This window comes from Harpegnathos saltator, unplaced genomic scaffold, assembly GCF_003227715.2.
Source record: "Harpegnathos saltator strain DR-91 unplaced genomic scaffold, Hsal_v8.6 scaffold51, whole genome shotgun sequence".
In the NCBI taxonomy this organism is placed as follows: domain Eukaryota; kingdom Metazoa; phylum Arthropoda; class Insecta; order Hymenoptera; family Formicidae; genus Harpegnathos; species Harpegnathos saltator.
In genome coordinates this window covers 2,026,080-2,050,602 of record NW_020230327.1, presented here as the reverse complement: position 1 = coordinate 2,050,602, position 24,523 = coordinate 2,026,080, and the positions used below count along the sequence as shown (strand labels likewise).

Genomic DNA, 24,523 nt, shown 5'->3' with positions numbered 1-24,523 from the left:
GTAATAAGTTAGAATGAGACAACTATATTCTTTCTCACTTCAACTTATTGCACCAGCTCAGTAGTGCAGCTAAAAAGAACAGACCAATGGTCTGTTCTTTTTAGCTGCACTGCGGAACTAGTGCAATAAGTTAGAATGAGACAACTATATTTTTTCCATAGCATAGCTCAGTTCAGTTCAATATATGACTCCCGGACTGCATTCAGCTTTGTCCATACGCCATTTTCCAGTAGTAGAAGAAGGTAAAAGAAAAACAGGGACAATACGCAGTCGCCACGATAAAAAAATATGCGTAGTTACAGATACCATATCCAACCGCTATGAAGGCGGAACTAAAGATTTCTATAGACTAAGGGCCAGACTTCTACATAATGCATAATACACAACGCATAAGAGAATCAACCAATCAGAGTTCTTCATTTCTGTCCTGAGGAGGGAAATGAAGAAAACTAATTGGTTTATTCTCTTATGTGTTATGTATTATGTGTTATGCAAAAGCCTGTGCTCTTGCCCATATTTTGTTTTTACTGTGCGCTCTCTCTTGCACATTCTCGATGGAAGGGGAATAGGGAAGGCAGTTGCTAATCTGCACGACAGTACAGTCGCTGTTTTTTTATTTTTTCCCGATATTGATCCGATTAATTGATTCCGATAATGATCAACCTAGATCACTGTGCCTTCAGCTCATCTCGAGATATATAAAGGTATAGACGCTGTACTGTCGTGCAGATTAACAATTGCCCCTCCGCTATTCCCCTTCCATCGAGAGTGTGCGAGAGAGAACGCACAGAGTGCACCCTTTTCTACTTCTAGCTATATCCCCACCCTTGAAATTTGGGAGAACGCGCAGTCTAGGTCAGGGTGCGGCGCCAAAATCCGGACAAATTAAACATTTTTTTGAAACATAATTATATGGGATAAATATTTGCGCGGCAGCATCTAATTAACTAGTACGATCATTTTGTTGGCGATCATTCGCAAAATATCGTCGATTCGTCTCTCCCGTCTGTTGACTGTGGATATTTGCAAAAATGATTATTATCTGAATACTTTTCTCATCTTTAATCCAACAGTTCGTCATTATACAAAGCTGAAAATCTCAGAACGGAAAGTGACGATCAAATCACACATGATAAGGTTTATATCATATAATAAATGTGTTAATTGCGTAATATTCTTTATTCAAAATATTATCAATTCTTTTATATAATTTCTTTCATATAAATATAATTATTATGTGTATATATAATATATTATATATATAACTATATATAATAAATGTAATTCTTTTATATAAATGTATAAATTCTCTAAAATAAATTCTATAAATTCTATAAATATAATGTATAAATTCTCTATGAATAAACTCAGAAAATATCAACGCTCAATTTATATTGTAACAACATCTCGTGTTGTAATAATCTAATACATTATATATTGTCATGTACATCACTTGCTTTCCTCTCCCCCCCCTCTCTCTCTCTCTCTCTCTCTCTCTCTCTCTCTCTTTCTCTCCCTCTCTTTCTACATGTAACGTATGCGTATATATACGCAAATACACGCGCAAGAAACATATTTACCTCAGTCTCCTTCTGTCTCGGTCTTCTCGACGGTAACATCGGACATGTCTGTAGATGAAGATAGACTCAATATTTTCTCACTTGCTAAATGTAAAAGAGAGACAAAAGCGAGCGGCACGCTCAACGCTTCGGCGTTGTTCTTTGTCAAATATTTTGGCAACATCTTGCAAACATCACTGAACGACTTTGGCTCCTTCATGGTGTCCGCTTCTGTCTGTTCTACCGCTTGTACGATATTCGTGTTACCTCCGCTATTCGTGGACTTGAGGCATCTCCAGGTGGACTTTTTTAGTTGCCGCATGTCGATTTTCTTCGCCTTCGTATGGTATGCGATGAGTATCTTATTGGCCAGTTTCGGTGCCTCGATTAGATTATCATCAGTGAAGCCTTGGCTGCCCAAGGCACACGCATTACCATCGTCCTCGAATTCGAAGTTACACTCGTTCTCATTGTCTTTATTGTCCCTACCTTCATCATAATCGCCGTTGTACACCTCGGGACAATAGTCCACAGTATCGTTTGGGTTGTTGTAATCATATCTGCTATTGTCGGATATGTCTGTGGCGACATCGTCCTTACCGTCGACCTTCGATTTAATGCTCAGATTTAGTAAATACCATTTATTTAGCAATGTAATATCATAGTGAATATCCTCGGGCAACGTCAGTTTCTCGGCATTCCATTCCGTTTTAACGGTGTTTGCTTTTAGCTTATTGAATTCGCTAGGCGTGAACTTCGATTCTATCACGTCCTTGTTGTCTTCGTATGATAGAATAATTTCTTTTCTTTTCCTCAGCGGCACTTGCATGCACGCACCGATAACCTTGCCGTCCTTGTCCTTGCCTACGAAAGCTTTTGAGAAGTTGTGGTACTTCCAATAAGACGGTCCAGCCCAATGCGAGCTCGTACTTGGCGGAACGAATGAATATTCTCGCGTGATAAACTTGAACGATTTAGCTGCAGTCGCAGCTGAGCCACGAGAGCAATCCACGAGATTGTCCGTATTTGTTGCAACTGGTCGTTGATGGCATTTATATGTATGCTGATCGTCCTGCGTTTCAATGTCGAAATATCTGATGAGATTAAGTGGTGAATTCTTATCCTCCTGTGCCCGTTCTTTTATGCTGGCGTCAATATCGAATCGGAAGTGATTCTGTCGATCGGTCTGGTCGTTGTTGCTGTGTTCCGTCACTGACGTGTCCGATACTTCCTCGTGTTCGTCCTTAGCAGACCAGCCGAGAAACTTGAAGTCCGAATATGACGCACATATTTCCAGGTTCCGAAAATCTTCGACTATAGGTATTTCATATTCTGTCGAATCAGCTGTGTCCTCTGGCTCTGCGACGTCAACGAGCATGTCGTTATATAAAGGCAAATAAAAGCCAGAGTTCGCGTGAATCGGCAGTGTCGCTTGATAAAGCATATCATTACTTTGTAGATCGCCCTCACCTATCATCATGAACGATGGTTTTACAGTTTTGATAGTACCTCTTAATTCTTCTATGATGCTGCACATATTCCGTCTGATTTTCTTTTTTCTTTTTTCCTTCGATACTTTTACACACGTGTCTGCATTTTCTTGGAGTACTTCCTCTTGCTCTTCCTCGTTTTGTTGCACACATTCAGTTGCTTGCTTATCCAATCCGCCAATTATCTTAAGCATTTTTGTGTGCAGACTGTCTACTCGTAACCCGTAAATCTTACTGCTTACGTCTAAGGATGCACTGGCTACTTGCAGATCAGATATATTGTTGTCTTGCTTTTTTATCATATATGTCATGAAGTCGATTATTTCCAAACTAAATGCGTTCTGTATATTAATCTTATTCTCAGCATGCATTTTTATATATTGATTTATGCTCTTGGTCATTTCAGATGCTGGGGCATTTACCAGACCCAAAGAATGTCTTCTGTTAAATTTAGGTGATACAAATGATGTAGACGATGTAGACATTTCATGTCGACGGGCAATACGTTCTGCCTCATCATCATTTTCCGAAAGAATATTCGGTAATTGTTTTTCAGTAATAGATTTCCTTCTTAATAGTAACGAAAAAACTGGAGATTCTTGTGGTGAAGATTTCAGCCTCTTATGTACATCTGATAATTTCGGAGATTCCATTTTAAACAACTTAAATATATCTATAACTTTGGTCTGAGAACCAATCCTGTTACTTTCCTGAAAAAAATAAGGATATATTGTTTCGACCACTATATGTTAAATAAAATGCATGCTATTAATATTATCGTATATCTACTTATATTGTAAATTATTATGAGTATACTATACACACATTAACTCAAATAAGCTTTCAAAGGATCTCTTAAAGGATTTTAGATTAATATAATTATTTTTATAGCAAATATATATTTTAAATATTTTGAATTAAAGTACTTGATATCACTTCTAAAGTTATTTAAAACTACTTACTACTGATTGATTGATTGATTACGAATTTGAAAAGCCATTTTTGTTTTTAGCTACTTTTGTTCTTAGATTGATACTAGAATTGCTAAATAATTTTTATTAATTTTAATTAATTAGCAGTGGAAAATCCCATTCTATTTTTGGAGACCTACAGAAAATAAATTGTTTAAAATTACTAAAAATATTTTATTTTATAATGTAACATTTGTTTTAAAAGTGGAATATTTTGATCATTAATGGATGAGGCTTCATATATGTATGTGTGTGTGTGTGTGTACCCAGGTAACAGACTGACGTCAAATGACGTACTAATGACGTCTCTAACGTCATTAAGACGTCATTTGACGTCAGTCTGCTACCAGAGTATGTGTGTGTGTACACAAATAATATTACATTGTACTCATCATTCAAAGCAGTGAAATTATTTGCTGTTTTCTCCGAATCGGCTCTTATCGAACAAAGTAATGTATAATGTCGCTGCAATTGATTATAAGTTTTCTATAGAACTTATAAGTTGCGTTCGCTATCTTATAGCTTGTAAAGGAACATCAGATGTACATCACGATCCAAATATATGTGACAACGTTCGGATAATAGTCGGGCGAATATATGAAGGACGTTTGTACGTTTCATCTATCATGTATCATTATATATTAAACCTATAAGAAAAAAAATAAAAACAGAAGCTTGGTAAAGACGCCGTACATTACACTGTATTCAAATCTTTTAGACCTTGTCTCAATGTCGCGATGTTAGTGAGTTTCACGCACATGCGCGACGAAATTGGAAGGAATCCAGTAACGTACACATATGAGTGGCCGCTTTGGCGGAATGTGATCGGCAGATAAGTGATGGGGCAGTAGGTTAATATGCCGATGTCTGGTCTATGCATGCTAGATAATTACGTATATATAGTAATATTGTATATTAAAAATTTTAAGTTTTTAGAATCTATACTATATATAATATACATAATATATATATAGACTGTAAAAAAATATTTTTCAGTAATGTTATGAAGCGCAACGATACCCCTGTATTGCTTGTTTAGATACTTCGGTGATGCCGAGTACATCACGCATGCGCGTGAAACCTCACCAATGTCGCATCATTACCTCGTTTACAACCAATCGGGAGCCGTCGTATGTTTTACGCGTGCGCACAACCTCAGTCGACACAAACATCAACGTCAAAAGATTTAAATACAGTGTAACGTACGACGTGTTTATCAAGTTTCTGTTGTTACATTTTTTTGTTATTTCTCTCGACTGATTGTAGACGAGGTAACGTCTTATACGTTTCTAAAGACAGTAAATCGGGATCTACAATAAAAAATGTAAAACTTGCGTTCCATAATATGCTGACAGTACTACCCAGACAGCACACGGATGCCCATTGGACGTCCGTTATATGTCCATTTTTTTTTACAAAAGACGTCCATAAGACGTACGTTTGTCACAACTTCGGACATCGGACGTCCTACAGGTCCGATGTCCAATAAGGACATCCTTGTTACGTCCAATTTATGTCCACGTAAATCCGACATACGAACATAAATTGGACGTGAAACGTACATCCATTGGATGTCCGGTTGGCTGTCTGGGTAAAGATGTATTTCGAAATCGAATTTTTTTTAAACTTTGTTTTAGTTATAAGATTGGTATTTAAATTAACTTAAAAAGGAACTGCATGAGATATATAAATGACCGAATTTGACTGATTTTTTATAATTATCGAACCGTTATTTGGTACTGGCGGCGCTGCAAATGTTGACAGACGCTTATTGCAGAAAAAGAAGGCTGCTAGCAGTCTATGGTTATACAGTCAAAGCGAGATAAACATGATTAATCTTTAAGCCTTATCAACAATATGCTCTTTGCTTTTTCTGTTGTTTTCTCTTTATCTCTTTTTGACTTCAACCTTATGCTTCGTGCTTGAGAAAGATAAAGAACAAGAAATAGGAAGCAGAGAGCACATTATAGATCAGGCTTTAAAGCACTAGAGAAATTTCACTGTGCGCTAACGCCCTCTTAGGGATATTGCGGCTGGAATATGAAACTGCAGCTCGAAACAAATATAGATGGTAAACAGATACGAAGTAATGGGAAAAAGATATCGGAAGGTATCAGGAAGGTAATTAACACTACCTTTTATTTAAGTTACATTCGAGAGAGAAAGGTATATAATTCAGGTCTTCGTATATCCCTATACGTTAGCATCGTATGATCTTTCTCTTCAAGTAATTAGAAAACGTACTTTTCGTTTCAGATCTGATGGAAGCTAATCTAACTTCACGACGAATGCAGCGGCAGTTCGGATGTGCATGGCAGAGAGTTCCGCAGGATGCGATTCGACACGAGTAAATTTATCTCGAAGGTGATTCTTACATTATCCTGCTTGCTGCTTTGCGGTCAAAGTATTTCTAATGAGCTCCGACGAGAAATAGGAAACTTTTCTAATTAAACAAACTTTTAATGTCAACTTCTCTGAATCGCATTATTCGTACGGTCACCGTACGGTATCGATTGAGAAAAATCGTATCACGATCGACAAGTACGATAATTAAAGAGAAAAGCCTGCACTTTCTTTTTTAAACGCTATAAGTGTTATATTTATATACAACTTCACACATATATATAATATTCAACAAACTTCATAAAAAAGTATTGACTTTTATGCGAGTTCACGATTTATGCGAGTGTAGCTACACGAAAGGAAAGTGAACTTTGCTTTCGAAAGTAAATATACCTGAGAACTAGAAAGCTGTAAAATCCTTGCGCCATTCCATCATCATTCTTTCCGAAGTTACAGCTCGTTGAATTATCGCCCGAAGGATCGCGGAAGGCGATACTTCAACGTTCGCCAAAGTACCAACCCGATCGTCGTTTTGAAATGTTGACAAATCGATAGCTCCCTGACTTCCGAAGTGAAATGATCTTCGCGCGTCGATCATCCATAGCGCGATGATCATTGCACTTCCCGAATTATAAGAGTACCATGGCAGCGATCCGTCGTAAAATCTCGCCCGTATAAGACTACACGCGAAGCTCGCTTCATGGATAAGGACGAGAATGAGGACATGGACACCGATCCGCTCAAGCGACGCAGTACGAGCGTGACAGATGACTTCGACATGACCTCTCACCCCTCGGTGACGTCGTCTATCGTGTACGACAGAGACTCCGTCTTCTCGAGGTCCGTACAAGCCGTCCGCTCGGAAACGGAGCAGCGTCCACCGTACAAGTCCGTCGGCAACATCAGCATCATGAATCAACTGTACGAATGATATTTATTAGCCACTTACTCCAATCCCGCGTTAATCCCGAGAGAACGTTGATGGCGCGAATCGCGCGAATTCGCGATTTGTCTCTAAACGAATAACCGTGACCAAAGACCCTCTCTTCAAAGTACCTCGTAACGTTACCTTCTGGCGGAGTAAGTCGCAAGGCGGACAGTTTTACAGGAAGACTGACAACGAGGTGCTTTGCATCTGCTACACCGAAGCCTACGATTTCTTGGCCGCGGGACTGGCGAACGGACTCTTGAAGTTCTACAGGCTCGCGACCGGCGAGGACGCGTTGACCCTGTGCGACGCCGAGATGATGCAGAACCCGGCGCCGACCACTGCCGTCAAGCACCGGCCGGTGCACGACTCGCACCCGATCACGCACACCGTAATAGCGACTTGTCAGTAGCTCTCTTTCGTTCTTGCGCGAACCGTACCACTTAGCCGACTCACGAATCCGTTCACGTAGATGCCAACGGTTGCGTCAAATGCTGGCATTACCCGACGGCGCAATGCCTCTACACGATACGCGAGGACCGCCAGACTCTTGGGCTGGCTTATCATCCGGTGCTGCCGAAGTTCGTCACCGTTGGCGACGACACGACTTTGCGTTTGTACGACGAGGAGACCAAGAGACGAGAGAGGGTATTTCGCGCAAGGTGATGAGAACTCAGCAATGATGAAATAAAATAGAGAAAAAAAAAGAGGAAACTGTCACTTGACGCTCGACCAGTGAGAGAGAGAGAGAGAGCTTCCTTCTCTCTTCCTCCGGGCGCAAGATGGTCGTCATCGTACATGACAATTACAATATCAATATATCGCACGAGATACATCTCGGTACAAAAGTTAAAGAAACATCCCGTGTGTACAATGAAGCGACGTTCGACCTTGAAACGCAGCGACTCTACGGATGTGATGGACGGCCACAAGTCCCGGGTCTTCAGCGCTCGCTTTAAACCAGGCTCTGCTCACGAGTTGATAAGCGGCGGTTGGGACGACACCGTCCAATTCTGGGATACCAGGCAAGCTCATTCCCTCAGGTATATATCGGGTGTGCACATGTGCGGGGATGGTCTGGATATCAGCAGGAACGGAAGAGAGGTGAGCTTGTTGGTACCCACTCTGGCGTTTCACTCTCATGACCGCGAATTCGAATTCTCGCTCGCACAGATCCTCACTTGCGCCTGGCAGAAGAACGACCCTCTGCAGCTGTGGGACTACGGTAGCGGCAAGCTGATCGGCAGCTTGGAACCCGACAGTTACCCCTCTCTGCTGTACGTCGGGAAATACGTGTCGAACATATTCGTCGCGTGCGGTGGCTGCGACATCGATCTCTTCAGAATCGTCGATTTGCGCTCGCACTCGGTGAGTCTCACAGCACTTCACGCGTCGCTCCGCTGTGCAGCGCATGGTGGCCTTTGAAGTGTCAACTTCAAGCGGCTTTGAGGCTTCAAAGGTAACGGGGAGTTTTTGAGATCCCGGATATTTAGTTCCAAGAAGAGGTGTGATTATACTCCACAGAGAGAGAGAGAGAGAGAGAGAGAGAGAGAGAAAGAGAGAGGGAGAGCTTCAATTCGCAATCCGTCGTGACTCGAGAACTGTGCCGTTAAAATTCGTCAGAGGACTCTGTCGTTACAATCGGAGCGACATTAAAAATAGACGACCGTTCTCATTCTGACAGATGCTAATCTCTCATCTTGCTAGGGCCCCGGTTGTTCCAACTTCTTGGTGAGTTAACTGATAATAAAATCACATGTTTATCTTTGTTTCTCCTTCGAAATTTTAGACGAAGACAGACATGACTTAACTATCAGTTAACTTACCAAGGAGTTGGAACAACCTGCCCCTAGACTCTTCTAACATCGCATGGAACCCATATTTATCTAACCATATGCTGCTTGCTGCGGCAGACTATGGCCATGATGAGGCACATGAGAGGCGGAGTGTACAGTTTGGACGTCGGTCCGTACCGATCGAAGTACTCCAGGCGAATGAGAGGCCCCGATACGCCCTATCTTCCGAAGCTCGCTTTCTGCGCCGGATCGACAATTTTTGAGGTAGACGCCCAATTCGAGTGACCGCACTCATTCTACAACTTATGCAAAAGTAAATCATTCGCACGGATGAGAACGTATCATGTGACTACACGACACTCGTGAATATCCAATTGTCACTCAACGCGTTGTAGACAATTGTCTCTCTTTCTCTCTCTCTCTCTCTCTCTCTCTGCGAGAAAATGCCCGTGACATAACGAGAGCGCTCTCCCGAGAGAATTTTTCCGCGACACGCGATGCACTCGGCGATCGCTCTTCCGTCCGCCATTTCATCTTTTTCCACGCAGCTCTCTCTCTCTCTCTTTTCCACGGGGCATTTTCTTCTTAACAATATGCTAATTCATGGTGTAACGTTGCCATTGTGTGGCAAATGACAGCGAGCATAAAATAAAGTCAAACAAAATCAAGACGAGCGAGGATGAGAATGAGACGATGAGCATTATTGACGGACAAGCCGGTGATGTTCGCTTCGTGATCGATAGCGCGCGCTATCGAAGGAAGCAACGCGGTCACTCTCAAGCAATAAACAATGTATTTTGTTTAATACAAACTATAGTACAAAATTTATACAGAACAACGTACGGTTTTATCATCATTTCTCATATGACAGCAATTTCTCGTATCGAGCGAACGCACACACTTAAGCAAGACTTAAAAGACGAGGGGGGAGGGCGGGTATAAGGGTGGACAGAGTGGAGCGATGGGACGAAGGAACGAATGGGACGAGGGGGAGAGGGATGAGAGGGGGGGGGGACAATCACTAAACTGAGCACATCGATTTGTGACAATACAAACTTACTTGACACGAGCAAATCCATCGGTTGACACAAGCGACTCTCGGTGTAGAAAAAAAAGACCGCTCGAGCGCGCGCGCAAACGCGCTGAGAGAGAGCAGAAAGCGCATCGTTTTCGTTTCTTTTCTTTGTTTTGGCGTTCGCGCCGAGGGCGACACGTTCTGTTTCGCGATGCAAGACCCTCGACGGGGATAGTTTAGTCGGACGATCCTCGCGTCTCCGGACTCCACGCGATGCAGGAACTGCGACGGTTCTCGAACGACCATCTCCAGCGTCTCCCATCATGAACGACTCGCGAATCGCGATTCCGAATTCGGTGCCCGTGTTGAATGAAGTACAGAGCACCGGAGGTCAGTCGTCGCGCTCAAATGAGGGATGTGTCGCCGTCGGTAGCGGGGGCATCATAAAGAGGAAAGAGGAGAGAGGAGAGAGAGAGAAATATAGATACTTCTCCTAAATCGCATCCGATTGTACTTAATCGTGTAAGTATGTAGTAGTTAATCTCTAGGTGCGATCCAACAGACTATTCGGGAAAACTACTACAAGTTCCAGCATCTCTTTCGCCTGTATCCACGTATCTACAATCTAAACGATCAACGAGCCTAATTTGGTTTTGAAACGTGTTTGTAATAAAATATATTTATACACGATAATCGCGACGCGCTCGCGAAGCTTGCGACGTGACGCGTCTCTTAGCAGCGCTCGCATTCGTCAGAGTATAAAATTGGTCGTCAAATGCGCGATCAACCGGGTTCTCCTTCGTCTGTGTGTTCTAACTAAATTTCCGCGACGCGATGGAGACGTATGTATATGGAGGCTGTGTGTATGGTGTGTATGAATAATACGTGTTTCCATGTGTGATTTAGAAGAAAAAGAAAAAAAAAAAAAAAATTAACGATGAGAGAGGTCAATGATATGTGTTTAAAAAAATATTTACCCTTAGATATATTACGCTCCATGTCGATCGATGGAGAAGTTACAGTACATGCATGCACCCACTGAAGAAGAATCAACGTGCCTTTTGCCTAACTTTTGCCGTTTCTCATTGTACTACTTTTCTTTCTTTGTTTCTTTCCCATTGCGACTCGCGAATTAGTTGATTAGCGGGACTTCCTGATGCGCAATATGTCGTTGCTGCGTCGTCAGCCGTTTTGACAAGCGTTTACCGATCAACCGATCTGAATAAATCGAGATAAAGGTAATCTATAATAGTAGGAATACAAAGAGTAGGGTTAATAACAATTAATGAACGAGAGAGGTACCTCATTCGCGTGAGCAACGTTTCGTTTCGCCCTGAGAGAACTCTTCCGGGATCGCAAACAGCGGATGCACCACATCTACGCGTTACGACTGATATCTCGGCTTAGAGTGAACGCGGCGCGCGGCGAGTCGGCGACAGGAGTCGAGAGCTCTCAATCAAGATCTTGTAAAATCCGATTTCTTTCTTTTTCTTCGTCAAAGTTGGAATCATCGTTTAAACATATATCACACGTCTTTAAAAACTAAACTATTATTCCGATACTAAATTATTATGTATATATCTTACAAGGGAGAAGAGTCTATATATTCCACTTATTAACACACCGCTAACCTGGTCTGACTAATTTGGCGAAACTTTTCGCGTTCTCATGCAAACTATGGCCGTCGACGGTGAATTCCCGAAGAACTGCTGAAGGGCTCTGGGAAACGATCGGTAGAGCTGCTCGTGAAATTCGGTACCCTCTTCCGATCACACTCGTGCTTCCGAAACAGTCGCTCAACAAAAAACACACTTCGCTACGTCGTGTCCTCTCACACACTGTGCATCACTCTAATCACATTATCACCTATAAATTACTAATAGCGTGGCTTATTAATATTACATTATCTCTCGAGGTCTCGTCGTATGTAACATTTTCTTTCTTTTTTGTTCCGTGTACACGCCCCGACAAAATCGCCCCGACAATATGTCGCGTCGCTTCGCAGAATCGGAGATTTAGTCTCACGAAGAAGTTGACGTCGAGAATCTGAATGAAAGAAAAAAAGGATGAAGAAAGCGAAGCAGAAGAAAGGTCAGCGTGCACCCGAGGCTCAGACCTTACATTCACAGCCTGACTGAGCACTCGGCTCTTTTCCTTTTCTTTTCTCATTTCGCGGCCCGAGAAACCAACACCGCCGCCTTTCGCACTAAAAGTCGTCGTTTTCTACCGCCACTATCATCACGCTTTTCCGTGACTCTCAACGCACGTTTGATTCCGAGCCCACTAACTTACGACAAAACGATATATAGGAATAACCACTTATATATCTTCCTTATATAAATTTACGTTGACCCCCTTCTCGACGCGCAGCCTCGTAATTGTTGCATATCCAGCTTAAAATAATTGAACTAACGCCAAGCCAAGATACATCGTTGACGAGAAGGAACATAAAGCGCCTGTCGCTGTTTCGCGTATAGTAAAAAAAGAAAACAAAAAGGATTCGAACACGCGCGCGCGCGCGCGAAATTACCGTCTTATAAATAATGAGTTGCATTTATTGAAAATGAGAGAAAGAGAGAAAAAAAGAGAGATAAAGATCACTCTTCCCGACACGTGGAGCGCGGTGGACTATACGAGCGATCGCAGCGAAGATGAAGGGAAAAAAATATAAAAAGATAAAAATAAAAAAAAAAAAAGAACTGAACAAGACGACGAAGAGAGACATCTAGTCTTAGAACACAGGCGCGATCGACCATCTTGGCTCCGTAAAATCCAATCTCCATCGCCAACGTTTAAAAAGAGATCACACGATTTCATCGTTACGATGACGTTACCCGCGGCGCGATCGTGGGTAACTCGCACACACGTCCCCGGAGTTGGGGTACGCTGCGCGCTCGTATCGCGCATAAAAAAAGTCCGAACGATATCCGACGTACACACATCATATACACACGCACACACGAAGAACGAGGGAGCGGCGAAGGGAAGGATTAGGAGGAAGAGGGCGAGTAGAGGTGGAGAAGTAGGAGCAGGAGCAGGAGAGCAGCGTCGTCTGTCTTTCCTCTACATGGTGTTGTAAACAGGACTGCTGTGCCTAGGCCTGACCTGCAACCTAGCGAGGGGATGGGTTCTGCCGTGTTGCTGTTGCTTCTTGCTAGCTGCCTTCGCCACCACGCTGGCCACCACCACGCTGGGCGAGGGCACCGGCGGCCTGCCGGGTGCTTCCGGCGCCTCGCTGAACAGGGACGACGAATGATTGTTGATCATGATCGGCGCGGACCGCCTGGAAAACTCCGGCGCGATCTTCGACTTGGCTGGCGGATGGACCTCCATCGAGTCCCAGTCCTTGTCCTTGTGCACACGCAGCTGCACGTCGGAGTTCTTCCTGGACTCCGGCTTAGCCACCTCGTACTTGCCCACCAACACTCTGACCGAGAGGTCCTCCATGTTGTTGTCCTGCGACGACGGCGGCGGTGTCGCGTCGCTCCTCCTGCTATGCTTGTCTTTGGTTTCGCCGACGCTGGACGACGATTGAATCTTGGACTCGTTGTGCGGTATCACCGGCGACGACGGCAAGCTTCTGATCTTCACGTCCCTCTTGGGCCGCACTGCCAACGACGCGTTCGTGCTTTCGCCTTCGCACACAGTCTCCGGGCTCTTCTCCAACTTGGTCGACTTCGCCTCAAACTCCTTCTTCAGGTTTTTGACTATGCCGGACGTGCTGCGCGGGCACTCCGTCTCCGGCGAATCGTCCACGGACAGGCAGCGTTTATTGAACACGGACTTGTTGCAAAGATTCTCCAAGACCATCTTGTGGTGTTTGACGGAGGGGCATTGAGGAGTATTGACGACGCACGGACTGGACGTCTCGCTTTCTGATCTACAGGACCTCAGAGACAACGGCAGATCGGACTCGGAGGACAATGAGGACGGCGCGGGCGCGCTGGTAGAGAGCCGTCCGATCTGGCGCATGGACGTTAGGGAGATGTCGATGCTGCCTACCGGACTCGGGGAATCTCTGTTCGCTTCTACTTTAAGATTATGTTCCTGAGTGGGCGACGAGTCCCTTCTTCGCGGCGTTGGCGACGGCATATGGTGCAGCAGCACCGGATTGTACGTATCGACCGGCACTACCGGCTCCGTCTCGCCGGACAACCTGTCGCTCTTCTCGTCCGCGCTCGAGCTCTGAGTAGTGCACACCCGCTTCACACCACCCGCAGTCGTGCCGCCTTCCTCCAATTTTTGCTTCGTGCGCTTCACCGTGCCCGGGTGCCACGGTATCTCCTCCTTATCATAGGGGAACAGGCCGCTGGAGCCGAGTAAGTCGGACGGTCGCATGTCATAAGAGCCCCAGGAACTGTTCCTCGACGGTAGCGTGGCCCACGAGCTGTGCACCGAATTGTTATCGAGCACCACCGCGCTGTCGTAACTGCTCCAGGAACTTTGCCGGCTCGGAGATTCCCTGGTCACAGGATCGCCCCGTCTCTCCTCGCGATCGAACACCCTATCCAACTGAGCGCTGAACGGATCACCGTCCTTTCTCGCTTTGTTTCCCGCAACAACGTCGGGGGGACACGTCGACGTCGTCGACGAAGCGCTTGTCGTTGTCGTAGTTGTCGTCGTCGTCGTCGTCGTCGTCGTCGTCGTCGTCGTCGTCGCCGTCGCCGCCGCCGTCGCCGCCGCCGCAGTCGCCCTCGTAATCGTCGTTACCGACGTCGTAATCGCCGCCGTCGTCGCACTCGCGATACATTCACTCTCCACACTCACGCCTCCGTTAGTTTTGTTGTCACCACACGTATCAGCACACGTTGCATCCGCGGACGCAGTCCAGACTAGACATTCACTATTATCGTTGATCTCGGTGGACTCGTTCGTCTCGTTTCGCCTCGTCTTCGGTCCCTCGCCGGGATCCCAAACTTCCTGTTCGGAAGTTCCCGCTCCTTTCGCGACGGTACTCGCAGCAGTCTCTCGTGTCTCTTGCGATTGCTCGCAATGCGGGTGGCCGTTCTCGACCGGCTTGCCGTTGTCCTCCATCGTCGTGCTCGCAGGCAGCGGCTTAGCGTCCGAGTCGGATCCCGGTGACGACGGTTTACTGCTGGCCGCCTCGAACTGATTGGTCAGATTGAGTACCAAGCCCTTCCTCTTCTGTCCCTGAGTTTCCAACTTACTAATTCTATTCTTTACGCTAGGTGTGCCGGGAGAAGGGGCGGGTAGGTGCACTATTTTGTTCTGCGACACGCTGTAGGACTGCCCGTTGTCGCAGGGCATCAGAACATTGCGCGCTTCCTGCTCTATCGCCGGCTTTTGATTCGAGCCGCGAAGAAGCTCCTCTCGCGTTACTTCCGTACTTCCCGCCTTGTCAATACTCTCCAAAGACTGCGACAAAGGAACTGCAAACACACAGGTGAAACACACAGGTGTTGTTACAAATGAATGTGGGACTGTTCGTTAATAATATACATCTCTGCGTATAGAAAGTATAGATATGCAATTTACCTCTTATGTGAAAAACTCACCGGAAGGTAACATGTTCTCAGCGATTTTCACATTGGGCGACCAACTCTTCGGTCTTTGGCTGCTCTTCTTCAACTCCGAGCCTGAAACCTCCCGCAGGTTGTTCTCGATATTGTCCGACTTCTCTTCCTTTTTTGACTGGTCCTTCACGGACGTCGGAGATTTCAGGTTCGTGTCGGACTTGGACCTCTGCAGCTTCTCCTTGTTCTTCATCGCGTCCAGGATACCTTGGTACGTTTCCAACTGCAGGAGAAAACTGTTGTTCGGCTTGATGCAATTGCGCTTCTCCTTAACGTGCTTCCACGCCTGCGAGAAGTCCCAGTTGTAAGCCTTCATCGCGTAAGCTATCACCACAGAGGCAGACCGAGACACGCCCATCTTGCAGTGCACCAGCACTTTGGAGCCTTCCTTCTTCGCCTTGGTGATGTATTTGAACGTGTTGTCCCAATGCTTCAACAGGTCCGTCTTCTCGTCATCGTACACACGCACGTTCAGATAGGTGAACATTCCCGGGAAGAAATTGTCGATCTCTCGAGTGACGTTCAAGATGTGCCTTACGCTGAAAGCACACGATAAAATGTGATATACGAGCCGAGTGTCTGCAAGACTATATTTCAATCAAACCACACTCAAGTCGGATTAAATGGCACCTGTTCATTATACACAGTATTTCTTCTCACTTGCAGTTTGTCACATATGATGGATTTTTAGTCTTTCAAATAATTGAAATTGCTCGAGTGAGTATTCTCGTACACTTCAGGAGTTCACTTCGGGAAAAGACTCGGGAGAAAGATGAGTCTAATATTTGAAGGTGCAATTTAATCTGTCGTATATTATATCTGGCGTGGAATAATAGCTTGTGCGCGGCACAGCTGCTGGTGAAATTATCGGATAAACGTGTGAATATCGAAAGTACGCGGGCGCTATTTTATCACGTAACAAGATTAAGAACGATCATAAAATTTTCTCAGGGCAGCGCGCGCGAGGTGACACGCCACCTCGTATTATATATCCGGCGCACTGATATCGAACGTACCCATTTTTCTGCAGTTCCTCTAAATTGCTGGCGTTCCACTCGCTCCCGAGATAGACATGATCGAATATCTCGGTTGGCGCATCCATTTGCCCCAGTATGGTGAGCATCTCCTGATCGATAAACGGCTTGAATTCTCCAAGGTCCATATCGAGATCCTCCTCAAGTCTGCCCCTAATGTATTTGGAAGTAACCTCATCGAGATCCACGGACATCATGATTTCCTTCAGCGTAGATCGAATCACGCGCTCGGTCTCCTCTCTTTCCCTGGGCCTTGAGTTTGCACAAGTAACTTCATTAGTATCTCGCGATAATCGCGATCAGTATTATCTCGCGCAGAAATTGATCTCGCACGCAAAAACTGCAGCTTCGAGCATTCTCAAAGACACGCGATCACGGTATGGCGGAATGATACTTCCGTTTGATAAAGAGGGAGGGGCGGAAAACGAGGAGGGGGGGGGAAAAACGTTTGTGTCATAACTTGATGACTCTCTCCTCTTTTTACCAAATAGCATTCAGTAGAAATCATCGAATTGTAATACAAATTACCCGACACGTACACGGATACTCGCTGATGCATCTCCCGTATAAATTCCCTTCATTACGAAATATAAGATACACAACGAGGGTCGCACTTTTATTCCCGCCGCGGGCTTTATGCCTGCTCATGTCCGAATCATTTCGCAATTATTCCATATTCCCGTGCGGATACGCGCGCCGGCCGGCGGGAGATGATCACGCCGAGATAAACGATACTAAAAATGGACTCGCGAGCGGGGTTCTCGCGCGACGATAAATAGAGGTAGCCCGAAAGTAGAACGTAGCGGAAGACTCCGACGGCGGCGGAGAGACGACGATCGATCACCGCGCGCGCGTATAGTCCGGGATTTCGTAATGCCGGAATCCAATAGTCGACGTGCGTGACCTGATATACCGTTGAATGTTTAGCGCTCGAAACGGCAGGGCGAGCGCAGAAACTGGAAATAATTGAAGGACGGCTGTAAAGTTATGCTCCACTTGTGCGCGCGATCGCGGCGCAGACACCCAGAGAACGCGCGCGCATCAACAAACCGTCCGGCTCTGGCACGGCACCAAGTTAAATTCGCAGTGGCCAGCTGCTCACCCCGGCGGATCGTCTTATATGTCCAGCGCGAAATCGATTTCGTCCGAACCGGTGAAATACGTCTCGGCGACGGCGACGGCGAAGATCGCGTGTCCGCGTGACGCGCGCCGGGGCGACATCGATTATTCCGCGACACGCACCTTCGCTTCGTATCAACGTGGGGATTTGCTCGATAAAGCCTCGCTTTTCGCCGCGAGTTTTCGTTTCAGGAGGGCACTACGATAAACGAGAGAGAGAGAGAGAGAGAGGGAGGGAGGTAGAGAGAGAGAGAGAGGGAGAGAGAGAGAGAGAGAGAGAGAGAGAGAGAGAGAGAGAGAGAGAGAGAGAGAGAGAGAGAGAGCGTCTCGACTCACTTGGTGCGTACGCTGTCCGGTGACGGCGGTCTCTTGGACTCCAGATTGTCCATGGCGTGCCACTCGTTGAGGCACGACCGATCGCTCTCGATTCGTTGCTCATAGTAGCTGACCCAGTCGTGAGACAGTCCACCTAGAAAATAGTTTTGCTCGCGTGCCTTACCGGACACCTTGTGCAACGTCTGCAAGGCTGACCTGGAAAAGAAGATGAACGAATTTAGTTGGAGACGATTCTCTTCTCTCTCGCGCGGCAGAGCGAGAAGTAAACTTGAGCAATAATGCTGCACGAGGACGAGACGAGCGGCAGTTTCGCGCCGTGACGCGAAAACAAGTAAGATTCTTAAAAGATAGAAAATAATTGAGGAGGAGGGGGACCGAGAGAGAGGTGTAGTAGCCGCAACTTGTGCGCTCTTTCGACGCCCCGATTGCCGACGCGATCGCACTTCTCTAAAAGCACGCGCGCTTTTCAACACCGAGATTACCGCTGCCGCAATTTCACAGAGTCTACGTAGGCAGTCTGAAAAGTTCTCGACCTGACACGTACATGGCATTAGAAACTGCCAAACTATAATTGTAAACCCATGTAAAATTTTATTCGATCTGTCAAGTCATTCGAATAGTAGCACCAGTTGAAGAAGTTTTCTGCAAGATAGGTGTGCCGCACACCTTTTGGTTTGCTAACAATTGACCAAAAACGCGCATTCGAATGCGTATTTCTCCTCAAGCGTGTTTGGCACATTTTAATCGTTTTCAGCAGAATAAAATGGATTTCAAACGTCGTCTCATGACTGTCGATGAAACTTGGATCCACCACTATACATCAGAGCGAAACGGGTCTTCCGGAATCACATTTAATGATGGTATTGAATTATTGGAAAAACGTTGGAATAAATTGGAATATATTGAAGTTTCAGGAGATTATATTGAAAAATAAAAAAAAATATATCTCGCGGCAAAAGAAATTTTCTTTCATTGTTAGGCCGACAACTTTTCCCCGACTGCCCTCGTACAACGTTTCACGACGTTGTACGACGCAAGATACGACGAAATGTGAATCGGCGCATCTTCGGAAATCGACGGAAGTTACCGTCTCCCGAGAGAACAAAGAAAGCAAGGGTACTTTCTAAACGCGCGCGTGGGGCCGTGGCGGTTTACAAGAAATACCTTTGTGTTCCGGATTTCGTCGGGCACGGGCCGAGAGTCGATCTTGCACCGCGCGAGAGCGCGGCGCTGTACCCTTCGGAATTACCATAACTAGTCACTTTCCCGCTCGCCCTGAAATCTATTCTATACGAGCAACGAGCGGTTCCCACGCGGCGTAATGTCCGCGCTGCGTAAGCGGACATCAAGTAAAAAAGGAACAAAAAATATTGGCCAACGCTTGAGAACAGGAGCGCGCACAGAAACGTTGCGCTGCTCTTCAGTCTGCTAAGGCCGCCGGCAAAGCGAGTGATTGTCGCGGGAGGACAATGCGTGAGTCGAAACTTTGCCTCAAGAACTCGTGACGAACAGATATACGGCGCACGCGGGGAAATTCGGCGAGGAAGCGAAAGAGGGACGGCGACGAGGGGAGAAGAATTCAAACGGACCGCGCGAATTTTGCGGCTTGCAGGGGGAGAACTTGGGCGTTCGTTGCGCGTTCGCGAGATTTTTCAGTCGTAACATTCGCTAAATGAGCGGACTCGTGTACAATCTCATATGCATGTGTGTATGATGTCATCGATATATGTCGCTAAGCACAGTTAAACCGCTCATTGATCCGTTCTAGTAGAACGCAAGTCTCACAAACGTTGTAGCGCGCGTGTGTGGTGATAAGATACGCGGAGCGTGGCTGTGGGACCTAAAAAATGCGTCGAGAGCAAATTTTTCACAATTTACTCCGATCGCTGCAATTTAAGCGCGATAGCCGATTGTGCCGCGAAGGAAAGCGAGCGCCGCGCATATTTATCAGGGATCTCACGATATTCCTCGCGATATTTATGCTCTCTAAAGTAGGTAATATTTCTTTCATATTCCTTTTCTAAACTTGGCCGCGTTCACCGTCCGGTTTCTACTCTAAATCAACAAACCAGTTTACATTGCCAATCACTTCCTCCTTGTAAACGAGGCGACCGGGATTTCCTGTCTAATACTTTTGCGCGCTCGCTCGGTGCCTATCGCGAACTCACACCCGCCGTCTCGCGTAAAACGTATTATATAATAGCTAAGGAGCAAAATGTTACGAGCTATTTGTTATCCACGTTTGAATATTTCGAGACGCCGATGAACTCTTTCCAATCCTGTCGACTCACGTCTTCGACGTACTTTTCCGAGAAGTTGGCAAATCGTCGGAGAATCCGTCGAAGAGCGATATTTCGCCGCGACCAGTTGCGAACAGTGAAAAAAGGTGAAATCGCGAAGATTCCCGTTCGTTTCCCGCATTTCGCCCGCGTGTCTAATAATAGAATATATGCTGCCAAATAGAATATAGACGCCACTAGAATGGACTTTCCACCCCGTGGAGGTCACTACTCAACGTCGCAAACATCATTTTGAAATATTTCGAATCGGGAGCGAGTGGACTAAATTTATTCGTCTACAAAATTACCTTGTCTCAATTTGCTCGCGAGAGAGGCGCATAGGGAATTTAGCGCCGTTGTGTCGTCTAATGAAACGGAGCGTAGGAAAAAAAATTTTGTATCTCTAACAAAACTGTTTAGTTAAGGCATTTTTTAATAACCATGCAACCAAATATCTTGTTTTATATAACAAAATATTTAGCTGTCTCAACTAAATATATTTTTCTGCTTTGTTCTCCTGGACCAAATGATTTTGTTCTTGGACTTCATATATAAAAATTAAGCATTTTAATTATTTTATTCATGAAAATTACATAATAACGAAAGATTATTTTACATAAACCAAAATAATGCCCAATGGATACTATTTTGTCTTTCTGTGCACTAAAATTTAGACTTTATATATTAAGAAAAAAATTATAGTATTTTTAACAAAATTCATATAGTTAAAGCTTTTCAGTTGCTATAACAAAAGTATCACGTTATACGAGCAAACCGTAATCAAACAAGATATTTGTTTACAGCAACTGAACACAGTTTTGTTGGGCATATTTTAACCAAATCTTTTTGTTGTTGCAACAAAACTTTGGTTCACGCAACAATACATTTTTCCTAGTGTATATTTCGCGACACGCGTTTTTGAAAGAAGGCAAAGATTATGCTTCTCTATCTTGAAGAGTGAGAGGGGGGAGGGGGAAGAAAGGGAAGGTACAAAAGTCATTTGACATTTGGCGCAACGAGAGGTAAGAATAAATCTTGGGAAATCACTCGACCGGGTGACGGAGAAGACGTCATTTGAACGGATTCGCGGAGCAAATTGCGGAATATTTTTGGCGGCATGAACCGCGGTAATCTCTTGATTCTTATGAGGTATATTCAGAGTTTCGTTCACACTGTGGCAGCGTATAACCTGTTCTTCTATAATAATCTCAAACCGGTCTCTCGCGCAACGTGAGCATTCCCGCGGACGTGCGGGGACTCAATTTCGCAGTTTTTCCGGAGATTAATCAGCACGCGCTACAAAACTACGAGCCCCCCCTCTTCCCCCCTTGATTTTCGACTGCGAATCGCTGGAAAAATGGAGTGTGTGTGTGTGTGTGTGTGTGTCTGCACTGAGTTAATTACCAAGCCGGAGTTTTAGGAGCTCGAGAGAGCTCGAGCGACAAAAAAGCGTTCACGATACCGAGCGCGTTGCTGCGCTAATAAATCTAAACTTTTACCTGTAGTGTGATGAAATACGTTTCTACCGCGGCATGTTCAAGCGCGCGAATGTAAATTTCAGCCTTTCCCGAAGCAGAGACACTTCTCACTCCTTCGCCGAGATTTTCCCAAGTCTCATCCTACTGTTCTCGATATTGTCGCTCGCGAGAATCGACGTTCCTCCTCGGTTCCTTCGCGGCGTCGCGGAGCTTACCCCCTCCTTCGCCCCCTCCGCGCTCTTTACAACGCGAGAAACCAGCCGACAAACGTTTTCGACGACGCGCGACCGTCCTGAGCAACGAAGAAACCTCGGGACGTCGTTACCGCTGGCGCTCGACCATGACCACTGCTGCCGTCGCGTAAGAAGAAAGCGTGATCGAAGATACCCCCCCCGAACGCGCGACGTCGACTCGTTTTCGCACCGCGGCCTTCTCCGCAGAATCATCCAAACGTAATATCTTACGGGACGCGCCGATTATCCCCGGCTTTACGCAGTCGGTCGGAGGCCTCGCCGGAGCTCGCGGCGCCTCGCGATCTGTTCCCGTAAGTAATTGCGTTGCCTGTGCTTTGTTATCGTCGACGAGCTGGCGGCGATAAGAAGCTTGACAGCATACGCGCGTTAGACATGGTAATCGGCATCGTAAGAGTCCCGTCTCGTTCACCGAGATGTAACGCACGCGGAAATTGCGGTTACTGTTGCGAGAGCGATTGTTGCGAGCGCGACCGACATTCTCTCTCTCTCTCTCTCTCTCTCTCTCTCTCTCTCTCTCTCTCCCCTTCCGCCCCCTCTCTCTCGGAATACAAAATTTGCGAAAAAAAAATATTTATTTGATAAATATTGTAAATCTATTAATACTTAATCATTTATTACTGTAAAAGCAGTGAACTTCGATGCATTAACTTGAAAAATTATAATTCTTTTCAAAAATAATACCGCATATTTAACTGAACTGAATAACATATAAGATATATTACTATTACTATATTATCATAATAACCAGATTATTTTTATCTTTCTAGCGCTATCTCGTGCGAGCGAGACGGCACGAAGCCGAGAGAAACAACGCGATATTAGCGCGCGTCGGCATCGAAAAATTGTTGCTTGAAAAGTTGCAAGTAACTGCAGCCAAATTAAAGTTACCTATTTTCTTTGAACATTATATTAAATATTTATAATAACTTTTTTCGTTCTTAAGCGTTCCTTCATTTCGTACGGAAAATTTAGTTCGAAAATTGTTCAAGTTTTAAGTACTCTTATTATGTATAATGTCGTAATGCATTTAATAATAATTGATGTGTTTCAAACATGTAATTTTATACATTGAGGTATACTTATAAACATTTATAAACCGCGTTACTACATTTCAATAATAAAAAAAGATATCAAATTTTAAAAGGTTCGAATTTCAGTAATAAAATTGAGCACTTAACTTAGTCGTAAAACGTTAAATACTTTGTGTAGTTCAGTTGATAGCTTATTAGCGGGAGAACATAACATAAAAATTTCGAAGCTTTAGGACAAAGTCGAAAATTTGATTATTTCTCGTGTTTTTCGCCGTTCGAACAACCATTGTGCGACGGTTCCCTTCATTTTGCTCGCGTAAACATGTCCAAATACGAGATACAGGTGAAAAAAAAAAAAAAAAAAAAGAAACGGTCTCCTTATCTATTGTTACTTCCAAGCTGAAATTGAAGTTTCTAAAATACGTCTTAGAAACTTCAATTTCAACTTGAAGGCAATAATAGATAAGATCATTCGCGATTCTTTCTCTCTCGCTCGCTCGCTCGCTCTCTCTATCGCGGATACCAGCCAGCACTTCCTTACGGTGCGCAGCGATCAGGACTGAAAACGCAGACATCTTATCCTTATCGTTTACCACCTTCCCTTCCTGGTACTTCGATCGGCAGACGCTAATCGGAGCAGGTACCTACGGCGGAACTTCAATCGAGACGAGAGTGCGTTCGCGCGAGAATTTACGCTTCCAGCGAGTCTCTCCCGGGATCTCCGACGGAGGCTCGCGAGTACCTTCCGCGAGCCGAAGGATACACGAGGAAACTAAAGTCATAAAGTGCCAAGGATTCCAATGTCCAGGAAGCCCGCCACTTCCCGCCGGCTCTCTCGCTGCCTGTCACCGGGAAAACTGATGTAGCTTGCCGCATGTAGAAAACCGCTAAGGACGTACAATGGGAGATAAGTCTCGATAGCGAGCACGGAATTCATCGTCGAGACACGTTGTTGCTGCACGCGCGATAACGACAACCGTCGTCCTCTTGTCGTCCGTTGCTTCTCGGACGCGCGCGGAGAATGAGAAGCCGCTGCGCGTTTTCTACGCTCTACGCTTCATTTGCCATGTGCTCGTCGAGAGGAAACCGAGTTCTCTCGGGGCGAGATACGTACAACGTCCGCGATACTGCTGCGATATCAGACGTCGCGAACGTGGCGAAACGTACATCGGGGCGTGCGGCGATAACAAATCGATCGGTAAGAATCGCAATCGAGTCCCCGTACGCCGGATTCCAAGTAGACTGAGTTACACGATGCAACAAATCACGGCTTCAGGGCAGCTCAAAAGCACCTGTCCACCTACGCGGTGGTAAACGGAACACAATCGGAACACGTTCGCGGTCCAAGATCTCCGA

At 45.4% G+C, this 24,523-nt stretch overlaps 2 protein-coding genes and 1 non-coding gene across 3 annotated transcripts in view; 1 reads left to right on the top strand and 2 right to left on the bottom strand.

Annotated features, from left to right (window-relative positions):
- Positions 1–1,472: 1,472 nt before the first annotated feature.
- Positions 1,473–4,901, bottom strand: LOC105189004 (condensin complex subunit 2). The gene is made up of 3 exons (XM_011150802.2): positions 4,402–4,901; positions 4,012–4,156; positions 1,473–3,759 (listed from the first exon to the last, which is right to left on the bottom strand). The coding sequence occupies exon 3, from the start codon at positions 3,700–3,702 to the stop codon at positions 1,582–1,584; it is 2,121 nt and encodes a 706-aa protein (XP_011149104.2). The 5' UTR covers positions 3,703–3,759; positions 4,012–4,156; positions 4,402–4,901; the 3' UTR covers positions 1,473–1,581.
- Positions 4,902–7,063: 2,162 nt separating this feature from the next.
- On the top strand, positions 7,064–9,767 carry LOC105189005 (uncharacterized). Its single transcript, XR_003113554.1, has 5 exons — positions 7,064–7,259; positions 7,402–7,695; positions 7,764–7,953; positions 8,194–8,395; positions 8,465–9,767. It is a non-coding gene; the product is annotated as an uncharacterized LOC105189005 (transcript).
- Positions 9,768–9,861: 94 nt separating this feature from the next.
- The window catches only part of ssh (Protein phosphatase Slingshot), an 88,226-nt gene continuing 73,564 nt past the window's right edge, over positions 9,862–24,523 (bottom strand). Inside the window, exons 6-9 of the mRNA XM_025302734.1 lie at positions 18,126–18,320; positions 16,653–16,922; positions 15,619–16,175; positions 9,862–15,492 (exon numbers count right to left, since the gene is read on the bottom strand). Coding sequence (XP_025158519.1) covers positions 13,166–15,492; positions 15,619–16,175; positions 16,653–16,922; positions 18,126–18,320 — 3,349 coding nt within the window. The 3' untranslated portion in view covers positions 9,862–13,165. The remainder of the gene's footprint in view (positions 15,493–15,618; positions 16,176–16,652; positions 16,923–18,125; positions 18,321–24,523) is intronic.

Coding starts and splice junctions, on each gene's coding strand:
- LOC105189004 (XM_011150802.2), bottom strand. CDS start 3,702: ATGGAATCTCCGAAATTATCAGATGTACATAAGAGGCTGAAATCTTCA.